The sequence below is a fragment of the Muntiacus reevesi genome, chromosome 3, assembly GCF_963930625.1.
Source record: "Muntiacus reevesi chromosome 3, mMunRee1.1, whole genome shotgun sequence".
NCBI lineage: Eukaryota > Metazoa > Chordata > Mammalia > Artiodactyla > Cervidae > Muntiacus > Muntiacus reevesi.
The window spans coordinates 248,143,098-248,165,828 of NC_089251.1; the positions used below are offsets into that span (position 1 = coordinate 248,143,098).

A 22,731-nucleotide genomic window follows, 5' to 3' on the forward strand; every position below is an offset into this window, starting at 1 on the left:
TAACTGAAAATGAGAAATAACTCAAAAGCTCAAACAGCCTATCCATTTTTAAGTTTTTTCTTTCTGTAGATGAACCACATTGAAAGACACTAATCAGAAAACTACATTCTATTAGGCCACTAGCACACTGATACCAAAAGCAGACAAGGATACCATAAAAAGAGAAAATTACAGGCCACTATCACTGATGGACCTCTATAGGCAAAAATCCTCAACAAAATACTAACAAACCAATTCCAACAATACAGTAAAAGGATCATACACCATGACCAAGTTGGATTTATCCCAGGGATGCAAGGATTTCTCAGTATCCACAAATCAACTGATGTGATACACCATATCAACAAACTGAAGAATAAAAACCATATGATCATCTCAATAGATGAGAAAAAGCTTTTGATAAAATTCAACATCCATTTGTGATTTTTAAAAAACTCTCTGGAAAGTGGGCACAGAGGAAACACATCTCAACGGGACACATAGGACAAACCCACTCAAAAGACCATACATGGCAGACCCGCATATATGACAAAGCCAAAGCTAACATCATATGCAATGGTGAAAAGCGGAAAGCATTTCCTCTAAGATCAGGAACAAGACGAGGAGGCCTACTCTTGCCATTTTTATTCAACACAGTTTTAGAAGTCCTAGCCACAGCAATCAGAGAAGAAAAAGAAAGAAGAGGAATCCAAATTGGAAAGGATGAAGTAAAACTGTCACCTTTCACAGATGACACAATGCTATATGTAGAAAATCCTAAATATGCTAACAGAAAACTACTAGAGCTCATCAATGAATGTGCAAGTTGCTGGACACAAAAATAATAAATGGAAATCTTGCATGTATACACTAATGACAAAATATCAGAAAAAGAAATTAAGGAAACAACCTCATTTACCATTGTATCAAAAAGAATAAAATACCTAGGAATAAACCTATCTAAGGAAGCCAAGTCCTATACTCTGAAAACTATATAAAATGCAATGAAAGAAACTAAAAACGACACGAACAGATAAAAAGGTATACTGTGTTCTTGGACCAGAAGAATCAACACTGTTAAAATGACCATACTATGCAAGAATCTACAGATTCAATGCAATTCCCATCAAATTACCAATGGCATTTTTCACAGAACTAGAACAGAAAATTTTAAAATTTGTACACAAATACAAAAAAGGTCCCAAATACCCAAAACAATCTTGAAAAACAGACTCATCAACATAGAGAAAACAAACTTATGGTTACCAATAGTAGGGGCTGCAGGTAGAGATAAATTAGGAGTTTAGGATTAACATATACACACTCATATATATAAAACAGATAAACAAAAAAGACCTACTATACAGAACAGGGAACTATACTCAACATCTTGTAATATCTTATATTGATAAAGAATCTAAATATATGTTTGTTTTATTGTTTTAGTAACTAAGTCGTGTCCGACTGTTTTCTGACCCCATGGACTATAGCCTGGTCTCCTCTGTCCATAGGATTTCTCAGCTAAGAATACTGGAGTGGGTTGCCATTTCCTTGCCCAGGGGATCTTCCCAACCCAGGGACTGAACGCATGTCTCCCGCATTTGCAGGTGGATTCTTCACCAATGAGCCACCAGGGCTGTTATATATATAGTGCTATATATGTTAATATATAGCTTTGCAGTGGCCACAGGACTGGAAAAGGTCAGTTTTCATTCCAATCCCAAAGAAAGGCAATGCCAAAGAATGCTCAAACTACCGCACAATTGCACTCATCTCACGCTAGTAAAGTAATGCTCAAAATTCTCCAAGCCAGGCTTCAGCAATACGTGAACCGTGAACTTCCAGATGTTCAAGCTGGTTTTAGAAAAGGCAGAGGAACCAGAGATCAAATTGCCAATATCTCCTGGATCATCGAAAAAACAAGAGAGTTCCAGAAAAACATTTATTTCTGCTTTATTGACTATGCCAAAGCCTTCGACTGTGTGGATCACAATAAGCTGTGAAAAATTCTGAAAGAGATGGGAATACCAGACCACCTGACCTGCCTCTTGAGAAACCTGTATGCAGGTCAGGAAGCAACAGTTAGAACTGGACATGGAACCAACAGACTGGTTCCAAATAGGAAAAGGAGTACGTCAAGGCTGTATATTGTCACCCTGCTTATTTAACTTATATGCAAAGTACATCATGAGAAATGCTGGGCTGGAAGAAGCACAAGCTGGAATCAAGATTGCTGGGAGAAATATCAATAACCTCAGATATGTAGATGACAGCATCCTTATGGCAGAAAGTGAAGAGGAACTAAAAAGCCTCTTGATGAAAGTGAAAGAGCAGAGTGAAAAAGTTGGCCTTTAAGCCAACATTCAGGAAACTAAGATCGTGGCATCTGGTCCCATCACTTCACGGGAAATAGATGGGGAAACAGTGGAAACAATATCAGACTTTATTTTTCTGGGCTCCAAAATCACTGCAGACAGTGATTGCAGCCATGAAATTAAAAGACGCTTGCTCCTTGGAAGCAAAGTTATGACCAACATAGATAGCATATTAAAAAACAGAGACATTACTTTGCCAAAAAAGGTCCATCTAGTCAAGGCTATGGTTTTTCCAGTGGTCATGTATGGATGTGAGAGTTGGACTGGGAAGAAAGCTGAGCACTGAAGAATTGATGCTTTTGAACGGTGGTGTTGGAAAAGACTCTCGAGAGTCCCTTGGACTGCAAGGAGATCCAACCAGTCCATCCTAAAGGAGATCAGTCCTGGGTGTTCATTGGAAGGACTGATGCTGAAACTGAAACTCCAATACTTTGGCTACCTCATGCAAAGAGTTGACTCATTGGAAAAGACCCTGATGCTGGGAGGGATTGGGGGCAGGAGGAGAAGGGGATGACAGAGGATGAGATGGTTGGATGGCACCACTGACTCAATGGACATGAATCTGAGTAAACTCTGGGAGTTGGTGATGGACAGGGAGGCCTGGCGTGCTGCAATTCATGGGGTCGCAAAGAGTCGGACACGACTGAGCGACTGGACTGGACTGAACTGATACTCATATGTGTATATACCTACATATATATATATATAAACATAATCTGATAAATGTTAGTTTCTCAGTCATGTCTGAGTCTTTGCAACCCCATGGACTATAACCCGCCAGGCTCCTCTGTCCATGGAATTCTCCAGTCAAGAATACTGGGGTGGGTGGCCATTTCCTTCTCCAGGGGGTCTTTCCGACCCATGGATCGAACCATGTCTCCTGCTTTGCAGGCAGATTTATAAACACTGCAGGCAGATACACAAACATATGTGTATATATATGTGTGTGTGCTAAGTTGCTTCTGTTGTGTCCGACTCTGTGAGACCCTATGAACTGCAGCCTTCCAGGATCCTTTGTCCATGATATTCTCCAGGCAAGAATACTGGAGTGGGCTGCCGTGACCTCCTCTAGGGTATCTTCCTGACCCAGGAATCAAACACATGTCTCTTAACATCTACCTGCACTGGCAGGTAGGTTCTTTACCACTAGTGGCACCTGGGAAGCCCATGTATATATATACATATGAATGTATATATATAAAACTAACTCACTTTGCTATATACCTGAAACTAATACAATACAGTAAATGAACTAAATGTCAATTTAAAAAATGGTTTAAAAAAAAATCCCTCAAAAAAAAAGTTACTCAGTGATCATGGAGTCCACAGCCAGAGGAACTAAGTGAATCAAATGTTTAATAGATTATTTCTCAGAGTGTTTCACAGAGAGATTCCACAAAAAGAGGGTATCGTGATCAAATGAGTTTGGGAAAGGCAGTATAGTTTTATGAACACTCACATACTATGACCAGTACTGCATCAAACAAACCCAACTGATTATGTTTAGTGGCAGGGAAACTCATGCTGTTCCTTTAGGAGCATCTCATACTAGATACAGCACTGCCAATGTAGGCCAAGATCACCCTCTCCCATAGATCCTGAACTCTAGAACACATTTCTGTGACTTGCCTATTTCCCTCAAGGCTGACTAATTCTTCTGATCAATGATTTAAATATGATGATACATTTCACTTACAGTCAAATCTTCAATGATTTAGAAGGTACTATCTTCCATTTTGACCCAAGGTTCCAGCTAGTGTCTTTGATTTTTCTTAAAATGAAAATAATCCTATTGATATTTTTGCCTGATTGTAAAAAATGATACACAAGACATTGTTTTAAAAATACCAGGCAAATCAGAAAGGTACGGAGAAGTATTAATAAAAATCACCTTTAAGTTCATTATTCAAGAGATAACACTGTGAATAGTGGCAATCATTCTTTTAGAGAGTTGTCTACTTACATACACACCCTAAACAGACACACACACACACACTAAATAGTATGATACTATACATACTATCCTGATAGTGAATTTTATTTTTAGGTTAACATAGGGTATACTTCAGAACTTACTAAATATTTTTTAAAGAAAATATAATAAATATGCCCAAACATTTTGCTTCCTTAGTTTTTAAATTCTCATTGCTTTCCAGTATCTAAAATTTTTACAAATAATTCTTATTTTGATGGTCAGTATAAAATCAACAGGAAGCATCAAGGACTGTAGGTATAAAACATTATCTGAAATACTTCCAAAATCTGTTCTGGAATATCTGAACACTGGGTTTGGGGATCATCAAGACTCGTGCACATGCGTCATCCTGCTCATTACCCAATACAGAGAAACTAAAATGACTCTGACTCAACAGGAATGTCTCTAGAGTTGCCAAATTTGGAGTTAACATTTCTCCTCGTAAGGAACTCTTGAAAATCTATAAAGTAACTAGAAACTCTTATAAAGATCAGTTTTCCGTTGTGCAAGGAAAACCATTTATTAAATTAATTATCAAGTAATTCTGGTAAAACTTAATTTCCACCATCCTATCCATTTATTTATTTATTCTTATTGCTCCCACAATGATTTTTAACATTGCAAATATTACAAATAACCATTATTCTCTTCTATTAAAAGTCTTCAGTGACTCCTATTTCCTACAGATAAAATTCAAATTCTTAAGCATGAAATACCAGTCTTTCCTGGCAATCCTATTGCTAACTTTCTGCACCCCCGAGTCCCAGAAGCATGCCATACACCAAATGTTCCACACTGTTCTAAATATTCCTTCCTTGACTTTTTCTTCTTCCCAAAATACTTTTTTTTTTTTTTTAATTAATCACATCCTATCCTTCTACCTGGCAAACTTACATTTTACCTTTAAGAGGCAGCTTAAATGTCTTCCTTTTTGACCCATTTGGATAATATCTGGTAGAATTCAAAAACTCAATAAAAGATCCTAAATCATATATAATGTTATTTCTTACTGATGTTTGCAATCAGAAGAGAAGAATCTTTATAACATTACTTCATTTTGCTATGGTTTCTACTCTGTGAAGAAAATTTCTATTTTCATAGTTATAAAATACTTTGAGATGATGTGCTGCTATTTTTGATGATGCAGGTTTTTATATAATCTTTAAAATATTAAATTATTTTAAAGTCAGTTTGGAAAATACTTTAAATGAAGTTGAAAATATTACAGCAAAAGAACTTTATCAAAATAGAATTTACATAACTTTGGTGCCTCGCCTTGCCTAAAACTTTCTGTGGAACTCATACTAGGTTTTCTTACTATTTACCAAAGCTAAAACGGAATATACTACTTTAATAAGAAGTTGGTCAGGACTAAAAGATTTGGAAGGCTTGTATCATGGACTGATCCTCACTATCTAATAAGGAAATGACTTTAATGAATACCTACAATGCTACACCCTGGAGAAGGACACGGCAACCCACTCCAGTGTTCTTGCCTGGAGAATCCCATGGACGGAGGAGCCTGGTGCGCTACAGTCTGTGGGCTCGCAAGAGTTGGACATGACTTAGTGACTAAACCACCACCACTATGCTACACTGTGTAACTGGTATCCATTTCAACCTTCTTCCTTCTTTTAAAACAGGAAAAGAAAACCAGACTTTTATCTGGTAAGGACCAGATTCTTATTAGGAACAGTGGTGGGAATGAGAAAATAGATACCAAATATTTAAAAGGCCATTTCACATGATCATTTACACTAGCTCTCCACTAGTCTTTTTACTTTCTTATTTCACATTTCCAAGAATTCATGGTACAGTGCTTATGTAATTTTAAGTTACTTATAAAGAACAACTGTTTTGATAGGTTATGGTTCAAGAATATATAAGAAAAGATGGAAAAAAGAAGAAAAAGATTTCATCAGAGGATTAAAATCTTTAAAAGAAATAAAAAACAAATGAAAATTCTGGAACTAAGTAACACAGTACATAAAAACAGGAACTCAATGAGTGGATTTACAGCTGACCAAAAAGAGTAGAAGAAAGTCAAATAAAGGTCCAGTGGACTGGAAGACAGGTCAACAGAAAATGTCCAAACTGAAGTTCAGAGAGATGGAAGTCAGGAAATTAGAAGTCCAAAGGGGGAAAAGAAAGTTAGAAGAGTCAGAAAATAGTTTATGATGAATAGCTCTAAAGTTATAGTAACATGACATTTAATAATTTTATATTTCTTATAAGTGTTCTTTTGTATATATTTAACATCTAATAAAAAGGATAATACAAAGCAAGAACAGTCCTATCTTTTTCACTTGCTATTCCATATAAACCACAATACTGAACTCAACAAGCTTTCCTTCTAGTGAGAAAAGTTATAGAATGACTCATAAAATTTTTTTAAGAAGTCATTCTAAAACTATGAAAATCATATAAAGAAAAATGTCTTCAACAAAACTTCTTAAATTATTTTAGGTTACTTGCAGCTGATATAGACCATGATAGCTCATTAAACTATAACTAACTAACACAAATGCTGTCAAAGTCAACACAAAAAATTCCAAAGTGACAGGAATCACTTCATGTTTCATGAGGTATAATCTAGTGCCTGGGAGAACATCTTATCTTTTTTTTACAGGGTATAAAGAGCATCTTATCTTCAGCTGCAGTCTCCAACCATGTGGATATATGTCCAATGCTTCATAGGATACAAAGACATTGACTGAGCAACAATCATTTTTCCTAAACCAAGTGGTCCACAACAGCAAAGGCAGAAAAGCAGGACAAGGCCTGGCTAGAAATTCAGGCTGAAACAGGCGTGTAGGAGAAGAAGACAATGAAGAGGAAAGTGAGATGTCAACCACAGACAACCTCTCATGTCATGCAATGAGAATCTCTTTCCTGACTGCAATAAGTTGATACTGAAACAGCACACATACTACACACACTTCCTGAGCTAATAACTTACACTGTACACAAAGACCATCAGTGAAGGTTAGGCGTCCCCAGGTATGGGGAAGACGCCAATGATGGAGGTGTGGCCTTTGAAACCTTGTGTCCCATTCAACATTACAACCTCGCTGATCACTGCATCAGATTTTACAACTGATCACTCATTAGAAAGAATAAGGCTGGATATAGAGAAATTTCTCATCAAACTAACCCAGAAGGTGGCTTGACTGAAAGGGAGGGGGAAATGTGAGAAATACTTAAGAAATAATGATTGTTGGGTATGGCTGTGTGAGAAGAGCAAGATGAAAAAAAGTTCTTTTAATCATTAGATAATACAGGTACAAGTATTTTAGGCTTTCCAGAGTCTATGAAAAGGTATAAAATATATATATATAAAAAAGATATGATTCCAAAACATAAAAGGAAAACTACAAAACTAAAGTTAATTCCAAAAGTAATTTATATTTCAAAACACAAACAAGAGCAAAAAAATATACATTTGATATGGGATACAGTATTTGATAATAGTGTAAGATGGAAGCCTCTAAATGAGTAAGGCCAAGCCTACAAACATCTTAAAACAGAACTAAGAGAAAAGAAAATGGTATTTTGCTTTTGGTCTTATGAAATGGCTAAATAACAGCATCACCAGCTATTAAAGGGAATACAAGCGTATTTGGTAGGAAAACTGATGAGCTTGGTTTTGGACATACTGAGGTTGAGGTGCCTATGGAACAACTTGAGTTCAACAACTTATTCCTAATTTTAGGGCCTGTTTAATACAGAAAATGCATGATGAACAACGACAACATAATGAACATTGATGGCTATAAATTCAAACTGCCCCCCTACTTCAGTGGGGCACACATTCTCTTAAAACAAACTGATGTTAGTTGGGAGAATCATTAGTTGAAATGGGGAGTATCAGATAAGATTAATAGATAAAACAATACAACTATTTCACATTCTGTTTAACACTTCCCTGCCACACATCTAGTTCAAAACTAAGAGAATCATATTTTAGCATTTAAATTGCTCACAAAGCATATTTACAAATTCCCCACCTCCACTACAACCCCTTTGACTATCTCTTTGCCATGTAAAAACTTTATGATGATTGTTCCATTAGCAAAAGGAAAGCTGCATATTACCCAAGGCCTATACATTAAACTCATGTTGATCTATTCCTCAATCCAATTCCAGGATTTCCAGGCCAGAGTGGACAGTGAGTGATATAAAATAAAGCCACGAGTAGCAGTAGTGAGGGTGAGAGTGCAGGAATGAGGAAGAGCTGGGAAGGCTGGGGTGCTATTTGTCTCTAAATTGAATTCTTCACCCCAGGGCATATGATGGAGTCATTCAGTAAAATCAGCATTATAACCACATTATGAGAGGCAATGTGGTATAATGGAAAGTATCTGAACATTGCAGTGTGGCAAAATTGAGTTCCAATTCTAGCTTTCAAACTTGCTACCGGATCTCAGAAGAAGGTGGGGAGATGGCAACAAAAGGAAAAGAAGAGTGTACAGATTTCTTTCTTTCCTCTCACCCCACATCCTTCTTCCTTTGTTTGGCCCATGAGCCTGTAGTTAAAGGCTTATCTGCCCCAGGCACTCAGATGACTATCTATTTGGATATGTGATGTCACAGAATCCTAGAATTATAAAATGGTAAGAGTAGAAAGATGAAGACGATGGGTTCAAGAGTATAGGTGATTTGCCGAAATCAATCTTTTAGTTTATTTAGTGGCAATAGGAATAGGTATTTGGATTCCCAGCCCAGATGTTTTTCCCCTATATGTCACAAATTAAACCTGGAAAATATGTAATTAATAATTGAAGAGGGGTTTACATTTTATAATTTTCCATAAAGAGCAAATTTCCATGAATTCCTATTAACAAGCTCTGTTCTCCAAGTATGCCACTGATTCCAAATTCAGCATGAAGAAATAATGAATTATATCATTCTTTTGCCAGAAGGATTAATAATAAATCTGGTGGGTGGGAGTAAGAGCAGTCCCTGCTCACTTACCAAGCATAAGTGACTGGAGAAGGAGTTAAACATACCAGAGTCCTAAGCTGCATTATCATCTTTCTAATGTCTCGCTGTGGTTACCAAAAGAAATGCTATTTCTTTGACTTCTTTCTTAAATGAAGTTTCTACTTTTAAACTTTTCCAAACAACGTATAAGTGACTGCACCCAAGAACAAACGAAGGAGTGAACAAAGACAACTGATAATTATTCTAAGCCTCTGGAAAGGCAACAATGTGGAGTGACTCAGAGCATAGACTCTGAAACCCAACTGCCTGGGTTCAAATCCCAGCCACATGAATTTTTAAATGTATGACCCTGGCCAAGCTCCTCAACCTCTAGATCCTGTGTTTCCTTATTTATAAAGTGGAGACAATAATTGGACACACATCCTAGACCTGTTACGAAGATTAAATGAGGTTAGAGGCCTAGCAGGAGGTAGGCCCAACAGATAAGCATGCTATTGTATTATTATTCTGTTATTACTGCAGGGTTAATGGATATATTTGTTTCTGGCCACTGTGCTGTAAGCTAAGAACAGTCAAAATGCCAGGCAAAGTTCAATAGATAGGAAAGAGCCAGGCTTTTCCAAGGAAAGCTGCCTGAACCAAAAGCCAATTTAAGAGAAATGACATTGGCTTTAATTTTAGAAGTTACAAAGATCTTTTCTCTTTAGTTCCTTTCCTTATTCAAGAAATAGATGGGCGCTGACACAGCAGGACAGATGGGAGGGAACGGGTAAGACGAAATATTAAGAAAACAGCTACAATAAAAATGCCTTAAAAGTTCTTAATTACTGAGTGCTACCATTCATGAGGAATTTTTAAGAGTCTCAAAGCTATTAAAATGGTAATTAGGTCCCAAGAAAACAAGAACCAATTCAATTACATGCTGGATGCTTTCAAAATTTAAAGCCCTCTATTAAGAGGGTTTTGAACGAGGCACAGTTATAATTACAGGTCCACGACCAACCTTAGAGCCAAAGTGTAGGTTCCTGGCTGACGCTGGCTCTCCCGGATGAGGTAGCTCCCCTCGGCTACACTCAAGAGCTGGTCTGCAGCTTCTCGGGAGATCATGCCGTGAAACCTAAGAAACAAAGTCAATTCAGAAACTGCAAGCTTTCCACCTTTTTTGATAAAACAAAACCTCCCACCTTCTCCTGTAGTTTTCTAGACAAAGTACTGCCATATAATCGAAGGGGAGCAGTTGGTTTAACTGTGCTTGTGTTTCCCAGGGCCTGGCCCTGGGCCGGCTTCTCTGCAGTGACAAGAACAGCACCGAAGTAGCTCTCCAATCCATTTAACAATCACGGAGTCAAAATTCACTTCCATCTCCGCGAAGATCAACCGCCTAACACGAGGACAATTCCCTTCTTATGTAGCCACCTGACCATATGGACACACTAAAAAAATACACAGAAACGTGTCCCACTTCCTTTCTTCACACCAGTGGCATTGCTTCAAAATTCTGGCTCAGAGTCTATGGCTGGCAATTCTCCAGGACCCTGGGTTGCCCTTAATTGGCATGATTGCCCAATAATGTGCATAATCTGCATCACTGCATACTCAAGCCAAGAGCCAACAAATGTTAACACTTGCTTTCACTCTCTGCTAAAACACTATTTTTGATTAACAGAGAAAAAAGGAGGAGTAAGAATAAACATAAATAACACATTCTTTATACAAAACATTGTAGGTTCACCTATAACATTCTGACATAAAACACTGGAAAATTTAAAAACATCAACGGTAACTAATCATTAATATTAAAAATATAAAACCACCTTGTATTCGTATGGCGATGCACAATTTACACAGAACCTACACATATACTATGCCCTTTTATTAACTCAAAGAAAACCAACTGAACAAATGCTCTAGTGAGACTGTAGCTTTTAAAGGTACAAAAAATCCCAACAGTCCCTTGAATTTGGAATGATACATTGAAAAGGCCCTGAAATGGTACAATAATAATTTAAAAACTTTATGAGAGTTCAAGTGGCAACCTTTAGGAACTTTTCTCATGGGGAAGATTTGGTCTTTCTCAATTTAAGTCTTAAAGTAGCTCGTGCTAGCTATGCTCAATTAGAACAACATGTTTTAGACAACATGACAATTAGAATAATAATGTTTAATGAATTTCTTAACTGGAATTTCTTAACTCCATAAATTTCCTCAATTGTTCAAAACCAGATCTGCTCTGATTCTGTTGGAACAAGAAGATGGTAGCCTATCTCTGGTAATAACACAAATATTAGATTATCAGATTGATATCTTAATTTTACATGACACCAATTAATTGAGAAAATTTAATATATCCTTGCTTTTAAAAACTCAATTAATTTAAAAGGAAATCTCATTCAAGGAAACTAATTTTGAGACAAAACTTGATGTATTTAAAGACTCTTAAAACTATTCGTACCAGTTGACCCAAAATTTCCATCCCAGTAAAACCTTTATGCACTAAGATATTTCTTATGGTATTATCTTTAATACTACAGTTTAAATTCAGCCTACAAGCCAAAAGCAGAAAAATGACTAAACTATAGTATAACAATAAAGAACACCACTGGCTCCCCGCAACTCATAAGTGCCTAGGTTTTACTTACAAGAGTCCTGAAAATGTAAACAGAGCTTTAGATAAACATACTTGTTTTAGACATTATTGTTTATCTGAAAGATAAATGAATTTGGGGAATGATAGGATTGTAGGTGATTTTTGTTCTCTTCCCCAAAGGGCTATATTTCTTTTTTTTTTTTAATAATTAGAAGAATCAAGGACTTTAAAAATCATTACATTTTTCATAAAATAGAAAAATGCTCATTATTAATATTAAATCAGGCTACAAAAATTATATATATAACAACTCAATTTGGAAAAACCGTTAAGAAAACAGATCTTCAGAAGATAATACTTCAACTTTTTAACATGAATTATTTCTAGGTAGAAACTGACTTATAGAAAATTGGTAAATAAAAGTATAAATGTAGACTAAACCACCCATATCCTACTACATATATGTGGGTATATGTATCTATATGTTTAATATATATATACATACAAATATATACATTCTCTCATATACATCTAGTATTATTTATTTACTTAACATGGCTTGCATCTTTATGTTAGCATTGTGTGCACATTTTTCCCAAGTTAATTTTTGCAATACTTGTCTTTATGTTCTGTATTTTCACCAACTATAATTACATTTATAGTCAGAAAAACAATTTAACTAAATCAAACTTGAACACTTCTCTCCTCCTGCTTTTATTTTTTACTAAAAGCATCCATTTACCTGTTTCTCTTACATATTCCAATCTATAAAATGTTTTCTGATAATCCATACTTACTCTCTTCCGTAATACTTTGGTCTATTTTCTACCTATTGGGAAAGAGAAGAAGGATATTTATGAAATGGAAATGTTCAGAATACAACTCAACATTTTGAACATGTAACAAACTAAAGCATATATAAACAGAAAGAATTAGAATAAGATTAGAAAAATCAGAGCTTGGAGTTCCAATTCTATCAGCAGATTGACTATTGCATTTAGACTGCTCACTTCATCTCCCAGACCTTTTTCTTATCTATAAAACACTGTGCTTGTAAAAAGAGTCAGACTAAATTATCTTCCATTTCTAGGATTTTATTAATCTGAAAAAAAAATTTACATCACTTTATTCAAAAAGTAAAATAAAACATCCAAAACCTTAGTGCCATGGTTGTGTCAGAACAGACTGGCTTTCTCTCCCGTCCCCTCCCTTCCTGTTACACCATATTCCCCATTCTGTTACCATCTCTATATAATCTTGCCCCTTTGTTTGCCCATTCAGTCCTTCCTTTATCACAGTCTACCTCTCCAAGAGCTTTTCCTGGTCTGTGCGCTCATTGTACCTAGAGAAAGGTCCAATAGAATAAATTCTAAGGAATTTTCCTGGGGTAGACTTAGAATATTAGACCTGTTCATTCAAGACACCTTTATTTAGTGGCGAATAAGTGGTGGGAATCATCATAACTGTCATATGACAAAACCAGTTGTTACTCTTGAGATTTACATTCTGATGATGAGAGACACACAATAAGGTTTGAAGAAACAAAACGAACAAGAAAATAGGATGCAGTAATAAGTGCTATAATGAAAAGAATGAGTGACAGAAAAGGGAGGACTAATGAGGTATTTAGGTTGGGTGATCAGGAAAGACTTCTCTGAGATGACATTTAAACTGGGTCTTGACAGAAATGGAATAAGGGGGTAGCTTATTGTAGTAGTCCATTGTGGACACCATGGACTACATTCACTGAGTTCATGTTAGGTGTTATAATTACATTTCTGAATCATTTAATGCTCACAATGAGATGAATTATTCTACTTCATCCTCATAAGACAGTATTATCATTCTCATTACACTGCTGAAAAAACCTGAGAATCAGCATGGTTAGAGAACTTGTTCAAGGTTACTTGGTAGAACCCAAGGTGAAACTGGGATTCTTACTCTGAAATAGCAAGAAGGGCCCAAACCCTTTGTCTATTTGACACTGACTCATCTAAATCAGTTAAATATGGCAGCTTCCCAAAGCACCTCAGTCTGTCCTTTCGGTGACTATTTCCCTTCACCTCCACACACAGCCTGACTACCAAGTTTAGATTACCTAAAGGTAATCATCAAGGTCAGGTACTGTTTTCAGCAAGCTTGAGATATTTATTCATATTTGAGAAATAAATTTTGCAGTTCAATGAAATGTATGATTATAGCATATGCTGCTGGCTTATCTAGCCCAGATCACTGTCTTTGAGCTATTTTCAAATTCTCTAAAATGTAGGTAACTGATACACACACACAAACACTTTTCCTGTGTGGCAGTGGTTTAACTGACTTCTTCCTTAGCCTTTCTCAGGGGAAAAACAGGCTTTAAGTGCAATTCATCTCAACAGCGCCTGAATCTCGATAAATATATGCTATTTTGACTTTTCCTTTGAACTGATTATTAACATTTACCTGGTTTCTTCATATGAGAAAATACATTTTAAACACATGTTCATCTTCATTTCTGTAGGAGAGACACGATGTTACCTTTCACTGAAAATTGTATTTATATAACACTTCACCCTTTAGGAATCTTCTGTTGTCTGTTGAAATTGTAGTCAAGTCATTTATATTCTCAAAAGTAAATTCCACCTGATTTGGTCTTGTTGCATAACTTCTCTGCTCATAAAACTCAGTGTGCTAAAAATATGCCAGCTGGTCCCCACAGCTACAGAGGAAGAGTAGGGCCACGAAACTATTTTTGTTTAAAAGCAAACCTTTGCTTTTGAGAGAAAATTTTAATCTTTAGGTCTTAAATAACTAATTTAAGGTTCTACAGTACTGTATGATGAAATGTTATCCAGAACAACTGTGCAGTGCTTATTCAAACTAAAGATGTATAAACCCCTGGTACTGACTGTAGAGGAATACTTGCACATGTATACATGAGGATATGTATAAGAATGCTCACTGAAGCACTGTTCACAGTCATTTTTAAAACGGAAATAAATATACACCAACAGAGGAATAACTAAACTGCTTTACAGTATAAATGATAGGCATGGTTTGAAGGCATAAAGTAGCTCTAAAGGAACTAACACGAAGAGGTCACCAAGACAAACTACTGAATATAAACATAAGCTCTAAGAGTAATACAGTACGATACCATTTAGGAAAATCACTTGTGCATGCAATAATATATATCTACAGCATGGAGAGAGATCCGGAAAAATACACACCAAAGGATACCTCGAGGAAGCTGAGAGATAATTAAACTGAGAAGACCTTGGGAAAGGCAAAATGGGACTTTAGGACTGCCTGTAAAATCATCTTTTAACAAAGAATATCACCATAAAAAAACAGAAATCAAGAATAACTTTTGTACAAACTAACAGTGGCGTCTCAGACACATTAGAATGGTCCCCCAAGATTTCGAGGAGATGATGGCCTTTCCCTCAAATTGTGATCTCTCTGTAGGTGGCTAAAGATAAATTACCTTATCAGGCATATGTGACTGAGGTAAAAACAGAGGAAAGGTCTTGAATACACTCTACTCATTGATGGAAATCTGGGCCAAGCACAAGTAGCAGTGAAGACCGAGGAACTGCTGGCCCCAGGTGGCGCGGCGGTCAGCGGCACTGAAACGCAGCAGGACTGTTTTCAGCAAACCTGCCATATTTGCGGCAGGGCCCTCCCAGGTCCAGCAGCCTCTCCTTGGCCCCTATTTCTTGTAAGTAAAAAAGCATTTTAGTCTCCGAGCCCTTTCCTGAGTTCCAAAGAGGAAACTCAAGCAGTTACTAATTAGGGAAGAATCACGCAGTGTCTCAAGTAGTAGAAACAAAAGAAAAGCAGTCAAGAAACAACAGCTCAGCAATAAACGCACCCAAGTTCCCCCTCAAGGGAGACACACACCATCTGACACCTATGTCTGAGTTACTCCGCAGGAATAAGACCTGGATCAGGCAGAGGACGGTGACTCTGTGCTGACCACAAACATGTAGATTCTAGACTGGCTGGAACCAGAGTTAATGATTAGGATTCTTAAACACCACCCCATGACCTCACCATCAACCAGTGAGAACAAAGTCATTTCCCCTGCAGCCCTCAGTCCAATGTTGCCTTAAAAAAACCTTCCCTGAAAGCCACTGAAGAGTTCGGTTCTTTTCATCGGGAGCTGCCCACTCTCTGCTTAGCTGGGCAATAGGTGGTGTACTTTCCTTCACCAAACCCAGTGTCAGTAAATTGACTTAGCTATGTTGCAAGTGTGGAGGCAAGTTTGGTTCAGTAACAGGGTTACAACCCAAGATAAATAGTGATTACTTATTTGATAGTCCTGCATTGGTCTACAATACGCTTCCACTGATTGCCTAAGCAACCATCTTCATAAGACAATTAATTTTGGCTTTATATTGTTGTATTTTCCTTACCCAAAGGTCTTGAATTAAAAGAAATCAGGTAAGCATTGTTGATTAACACAGTACTGATAGAAGAAACAGTAAGTTCAAAACAATATTCACACACCAATTTATATCTTCTCTGCATTTTTATAATGGAACTGTCAAATAAAACTTAAACACAAACTAATTCTTTTTTTCTCTTACTTAGGTAGTGAAGGGGATCAGATCATGCCACTTTAACATAAGGATTATTTTGAGCTGAAGGCAATTAAGAAAGCAAACACAGGAAGAGACATCTGCCCTCTCCATTTCTGTCTAAAACTAGGGCGTAGATTTAACTTCCCTTTGTAAAGGCATCCCCTTCTCCCAAAACAGGAGCAGAAGAACCTAACTTCAGAGACAATGATCACCCAAGATGACTTGAATTTGCATAATTAACCCTTACTAAGTAGCCCTTACTTACCGTACAGTTCCTAATCACCTTCCCACAACTTCCCACCTCTCTCAGAAGCCCAGACTCCTGTTTTCTCTGTCTTTTTTGCACACTTGAATATTCCTTGTTAAAATGGCGTATAAGACCCTGGGTGTAACTGCCTCTTGGGGTTTTCATTTACCTGCTTTGAGCCCCTCCTCACCAAAGTACATATGAAATAAATCTTTTCTGTTAACCTCTCTTTTGTTAAGTTTAATTTGTAGGCCCAGACACTGAATTTAAGAGGACAGAGATTTCTCCTCCCTTACATGTTCAGGGGATGTCTAAGGTATCATTATTTAAGTAGTGACTTGGGATAGTCTTTTCAAACTCACAGACACTATAGCATTACCCTGATTATCAAATTAAAGGATTAGTCAGTAATATAACCACCTTATAATCAATTTGAAATGGATTCAAATGAAATCATACAAATGATTATAAATAATCCTAAAACTAGTTTATTTGCAAATAGATCAAACTGGGAATTTAGATCAAACTGGGAATTTAAATGTTATATGCAATAATAAAAATGTTTGTGTGTATATAAACATTTGTATGCTTATTTCTAAGTTTCTGAAGTTCAGAATAATAGTCAAGGACCTTTTTTCAGACAAAAACTGGTTGAAGTCAATGTGGTTAAGACGTGATTTTAAATTATCACTTGTGCTGAATTATATGCTTTGCTTTCTCTAATTTACTATATTTAGTAAGTAACTTTTTTATGATAGCATATAATAGGTAGATAAAATGAGAAATGAGGAGAACAAAAAATTCCAAACTAAAAATAAAAGGTGCTCATAAAAGATTCTGTAGCTTGGTCTGCATAAATATATGTCCTTCCATCATAGAAAGAAAACTTTAAGTTAATCTACATTATTGAATATAACATAAAGTGCATAATATAAGAATTTGGTAGCTAAACAGATGCCATTCTACAATATTTTAAATGTCAATGGAATCCATCAAATTAACATTTATTGTAGAACTTTGTAAGTAATGACCTACTTTTTTCATACATAAAACATTTTAATCAAATTCATTAAACCACACTCTTCCAAATAAAGGTCTTAATTCTTATATTTTCCACAAAAACAAAAAGAACTTGTTAAAAAAAAACAAACAAAAAGAACTTGTTTCATATATAAGTATTTTGCTCTCCAAAGAATAATTGCAAACAGCAGAAATTTAAAAAAAATATATATATATAAAATAATTGTTAATCCTCTCCCCTCCTCTCCCACAATATTATAGATTCATGTTTTGGATTATTTCTTTAATGAAACCCTATTCATGGCCATACTTCAAAATAGTAGTTCTAAAAAAGTGTTTTTTCTAATTTAAATTCAATTTTAAAGAATATATAATTCTGAAGACAAAACCACTAGAATAATGCACTAAAACAGAACACTTCCATAATGTTCAATGCTGTTCCTTCCTAACAGTGGTACTGACCTAGTCAGACATCATGTCAGACATCAATACTTCCCTTTTGTTTATATTTGAACAACGGTACATAGAGGTAGTCACTTTAAACTTAGTCTGGAATTTTATAGGATGCTTCCTGAAAGGGTATAAATACATGAAACGTTAAGGAATATGACCTTGGCCAAATATTATTAATTTTTCAGGCAGCAACCTAGAGGATATATATAAAGCCTATATACAAAAATAAAAATGCTTTCAACTGTCAAAATTTTATTTTGTACTGTTTTTCAAAATGGCTCAGTTATCTGGAGGCATGAAAGAGGGAAGAGGGAGGAAAAAAACTGCATTTGGGGTTTGCTTCCTACAATGGTAGATTTTGAATTAGACTTACAAGTCAGTAAATATTCAAATAGAGCTTTGGATCTATTTTATTTCCTATGTTAAAGTGGAGAGGAGGAGGACAGAGAATGAGGAGAGGATTAAAGGGGACGAAGAGGAAAGGGAGGAGGAGGAGGAGAAAGAGGAAAAGACTAGGAAGAGGAGGAGGAGCTAATTTAAAACAGCTCAAAGACAACAAAAGACCAAAATCAGATACTCTGTAAGGATGTGCGGCATGCAGACAACAGCTTTCCAGTGGAGAACACGTTTTCCACTACATTTTCAAAATTACTGTTTCTTCTCACGCATTTTACACCACACAAAAAAATCAACATGGACAATATTATTGTTGTTTCATCGCTAAGCTGTGTCCAACTCTTTTGCCACGCCTCGGACTGTAGCTCACCAGGCTCCTCTGTCCATGGGATTTCCCAGGCAAGAATACTAGAGTGGGTTGCCATTTGCTTCTCCAGGGAATCTTTTTGACCCAGGGATCGAACCCATGTCTCCTGCATTGGCAGGTGAACTCTTTACTACTATGCACCAGGGAAGCCAATAATGTGGATAACAGACTTCAACAAACCTAAAAAATAAAAACCACAAGAAAAAGCACTGCCAGCACAGTGAAGGAGTGGGCACCTGTCAAAGAACTACATATCAACAAATGACGTGTAGGGAAAAGGTAGCAAAAAAGATCAAGATCAAGAAGTGTCGTGGAACTTACAAAGGCTGTCCAACTTTCTATCCTCCATTAACGGTAAAATCCACATAGGAAAAGGAGTACGTCAAGGTGGTATACTGTCACCCTGTTTCTTTAACTTCTAGGCAGAGTACATCATGAGAAACGCTGGGCTAGAGGAAGCACAAGCTGGAATCAAGATTGCTGGGAGAAATATCAATAATCTCAGATATGCAGATGACACCACCCTTGTGGCAAAAAGTGAAGAAGAACTAAAGAGACTCTTGATGAAAGTGAAAGAGGAGAATGAAAAAGCTGGCTTAAAGCTCAACATTCAGAAAACTAAGATCATGGCATCTGGTCCCATCACTTCACGGCAAATAGATGGGGAAACAGTGGCTGACTTTATTTTTGGGGGCTGTAAAATCACTGCAGATGGTGACTGCAGCCATAAAATTAAAAGACGCTTGCTCCTTGGAAGGAAAGTTATGACCAAGCTAGACAGCCTATTAAAAAGCAGAGCAGAGACATAACTTTCTCCACAAAGTTACATCTAATCAAGGCTACGGTTTTTCCAGTAGTCATGTATGGATGTGAGAGTTGGACTAGAAAGAAAGCTGAGCACTGAAGAATTGATGTTTTTGAACTGTAGTGTTGGAGAAGAGTCTTGAGAGTCCCTTGGACTGCAAGGAGATCCAAGCAGTCCATCCTAAAGGCCATCAGTCCTGCGTGTTCATTGGAAGGACTCATGTTGAAGCTCAAACTCTAATACTTTGGCCACCTGATATGAAGAGCTGACTCATTTGAAAAGACCCTGATGCTGGGAAAGATTGAGGGTGGGAGAAGGGGACGACAGAGGATGAGATGGTTGGATGGCATCACCGACTCAATGGACATGGGTTTGGGTGGACTCCGGGAGTTGTGTGATGGACAGGGAGGCCTGGCGCACTGCGGTTCATGGGGTCGCGAAGAGTCACACACGACTGAGCAACTGAACTGAACTGAACTGAATGGTAAAATAAACTTCTGGGTTCCTACCTTCCTCCTCAATTCCATAACACTCTTGATGGTACTGTAACTGAGCAAGGGCTTGTATGCCTACAGCGTAGAAAGCTAAACCCTGACAGTCGATGTTTACAGTAAAGTTAGGGTGTATGTCAGGGCTCCTAGCAAGGGAATAGGAGACAAGCCTCAGATTCCCACTTGGTCTTTGAGTTAGCGTGTTTTTTAAATAGGGGAAAGTGGCTAGGATTAACTATGGTCTTCTGATGTTTCTTAATCACAGTTTCAGGAGTCAAGATGTCTCAGGTTTATGATTCTCTGATTGGTGGTCCATGGCTCAGGGGTCTGTTAGCTCATCTTGCCTTGGATAAACAACCTAGTTTGTAGATTAATGATGATATTTATAATAGCAATTTCAGGACATTAATGATTTTATCAACAACAGTAATTTTAGTTATCTGATTCCGGTTGATCCATGTTCAGTTAGCACAGGTAGGGGTGGGTGGTACTCAATCACAATATTTAGATCAAAATTTGAAGTATTAAGAACACAGGATGCTTTCCATTGCATTTTATACTTTGTCCAAGAAAACACTAACCTTCAGCATGTCAAGCAGGATAGCTCTCTATGTGCTGTTGGATTTTACAAATTCAATAAAGAATATTTATATTTTTTTAAAGCTCTGCAATTACTATATAGGGACTTGCTGAAAGCCAGGTATTCAGCTTCTTGATATTAGTTATTTTTTTATTAGTAGACTATATTAGGAAGGTGAATAGGTAAATTTTAAAAAATAAACTTCTTTTCCCACTATTTTCCCACCTTAGATTAGTTACTAGAAGTAACTTCTAGTAGTAGGGCTAAAGAGGTGGAAACTATCAATCTGTTTATGTTAACAGTTCAACAGTAAAGGCATTTTTCTGGAATTATAGATGTGATCCCTTTTTAAATGTACTTCTACATCAAGGCATCATTAATTTTTTTACACCAAAGCATAAAGATGACATTAAAATAAGGTGAAAGCAGGTTTTTGAATGGATAGGTTGATTTAACAGTTGGTTTAATAACTCAATACTACTACTGAACATTCAAAAAATGCTTTCCAGATACAGCACATAAGTGTTAAATAAGGGACCATCACAACACCCAAGAGACACATGAGCATGAGAATCTTTATTTTTATAGAGTCAAAAGTTAAGCTATAGGCTGTGTCAGCACAGAGGTAATCAGAACTGAAGAGTATGATTTCAATTAAACTGTTTTCCTCTCACTCCTGTACCAAACTCATACTCTCACCTAGCAGAGCATGTCCTCTGAAACAGAATAAATGTTAAATTTGTGCTCTGTACCTCCCATTCATTTATTTAACAAGTCTTTATTAAGCACCTATACTTATGTGTCAAGCAATGTTCAAGGCACCTGAGAAATACTAATGAACAAAATAGAGTAATATCTCTACTCTCATGGAGCTTATATTCAAGAAAGAGAGCAATAAACATAATAGGTAATGAAATTATACAATATGTTATAGAATGAGAAGAGTTATGGAAACAAAGATAGGTGAGGACTGGAAATGCTGGGGGTGATAAAGTATAATTTTAAATACAGTGGTCAGGATGGGCCTCACTGAGGAGACTTGAAGGATATGAAAAAATTAGCCATGTGGATACCAGAGAAACCTTCTAGTAAGAGCCCAAGAGAAGCATACCTGGAGCATTTGAGGAATACCATGAAGGTTGGTGTGGCCAAAGCAGGACAGGAGAGAAAATGAGGGACAGAGAAACAGTAGACGAGTCCAGCAAAACAAAGCAGATGTGGTGATTATTCAGGGCCATATAAGTCATGGTAAGACCTGGCTTTTACTCTGGAACAGGAAACCAATGCACAGCTCAGAGAAGAGTGACATGATCTGACTGAAGTTTCAAAAAGAACATCCTATGATGAGAATTCAGACCAGGAAGGGAAAGATCAGTTAAGAACCATTTCCATTACACAATAAGAGGGTAGAATAATTTAGTATGACAAATTGACTTCAATATATAGAAGTCTATTTCTTGCTAACATAGGCAGACCTCAGAGATATTGTGGGTTTGGTTCCAGAACACCACAATAAGGTAAATATTGCAATAAAGTGAGTCTCACAAATTGTTTGGTTTCCCAGTGCATGTAAGTTAATAGTTACAGGCTACTATGTAACAGAACTGCCATATGACCCAGCAATCCCACTCCCGGGCATACACACCGAGGAAACCAGATCTGAAAGAGACATGTGTACCCCAATGTTCATCACAGCACTGTTTATAATAGCCAGGACATGGAAGCAACCTAGATGCCCATCAGCAGACAAATGGATAAGGAAGCTGTGGTACATATACACCATGGAATATTACTCAGCCATTAAAAAGAATTCATTTGAATCAGTTCTAATGAGATGGATGAAACTGGAGCCCATTATACAGAGTGAAGTAAGCCAGAAAGATATAGACCAATACAGAATACTAACGCATATATATGGAATTTAGAAAGATGGTAACGATAACC

At 36.8% G+C, this 22,731-nt stretch overlaps 1 protein-coding gene across 2 annotated transcripts in view; it reads right to left on the bottom strand.

The window, feature by feature from the left end:
• Nucleotides 1–22,731, bottom strand: part of CHN1 (chimerin 1) — a 198,990-nt gene that overhangs the window by 115,471 nt on the left and 60,788 nt on the right. Inside the window, exons 5-6 of one of the 2 annotated variants that reach the window (XM_065927919.1) lie at nucleotides 12,658–12,689; nucleotides 10,277–10,390 (exon numbers count right to left, since the gene is read on the bottom strand). The exons of the other annotated variant lie outside the window; for it this stretch is intronic. Of the exons in view, the coding sequence (XP_065783991.1) occupies nucleotides 10,277–10,390; nucleotides 12,658–12,689 (146 nt within the window). The remainder of the gene's footprint in view (nucleotides 1–10,276; nucleotides 10,391–12,657; nucleotides 12,690–22,731) is intronic. 2 annotated transcript variants of the gene reach the window in all.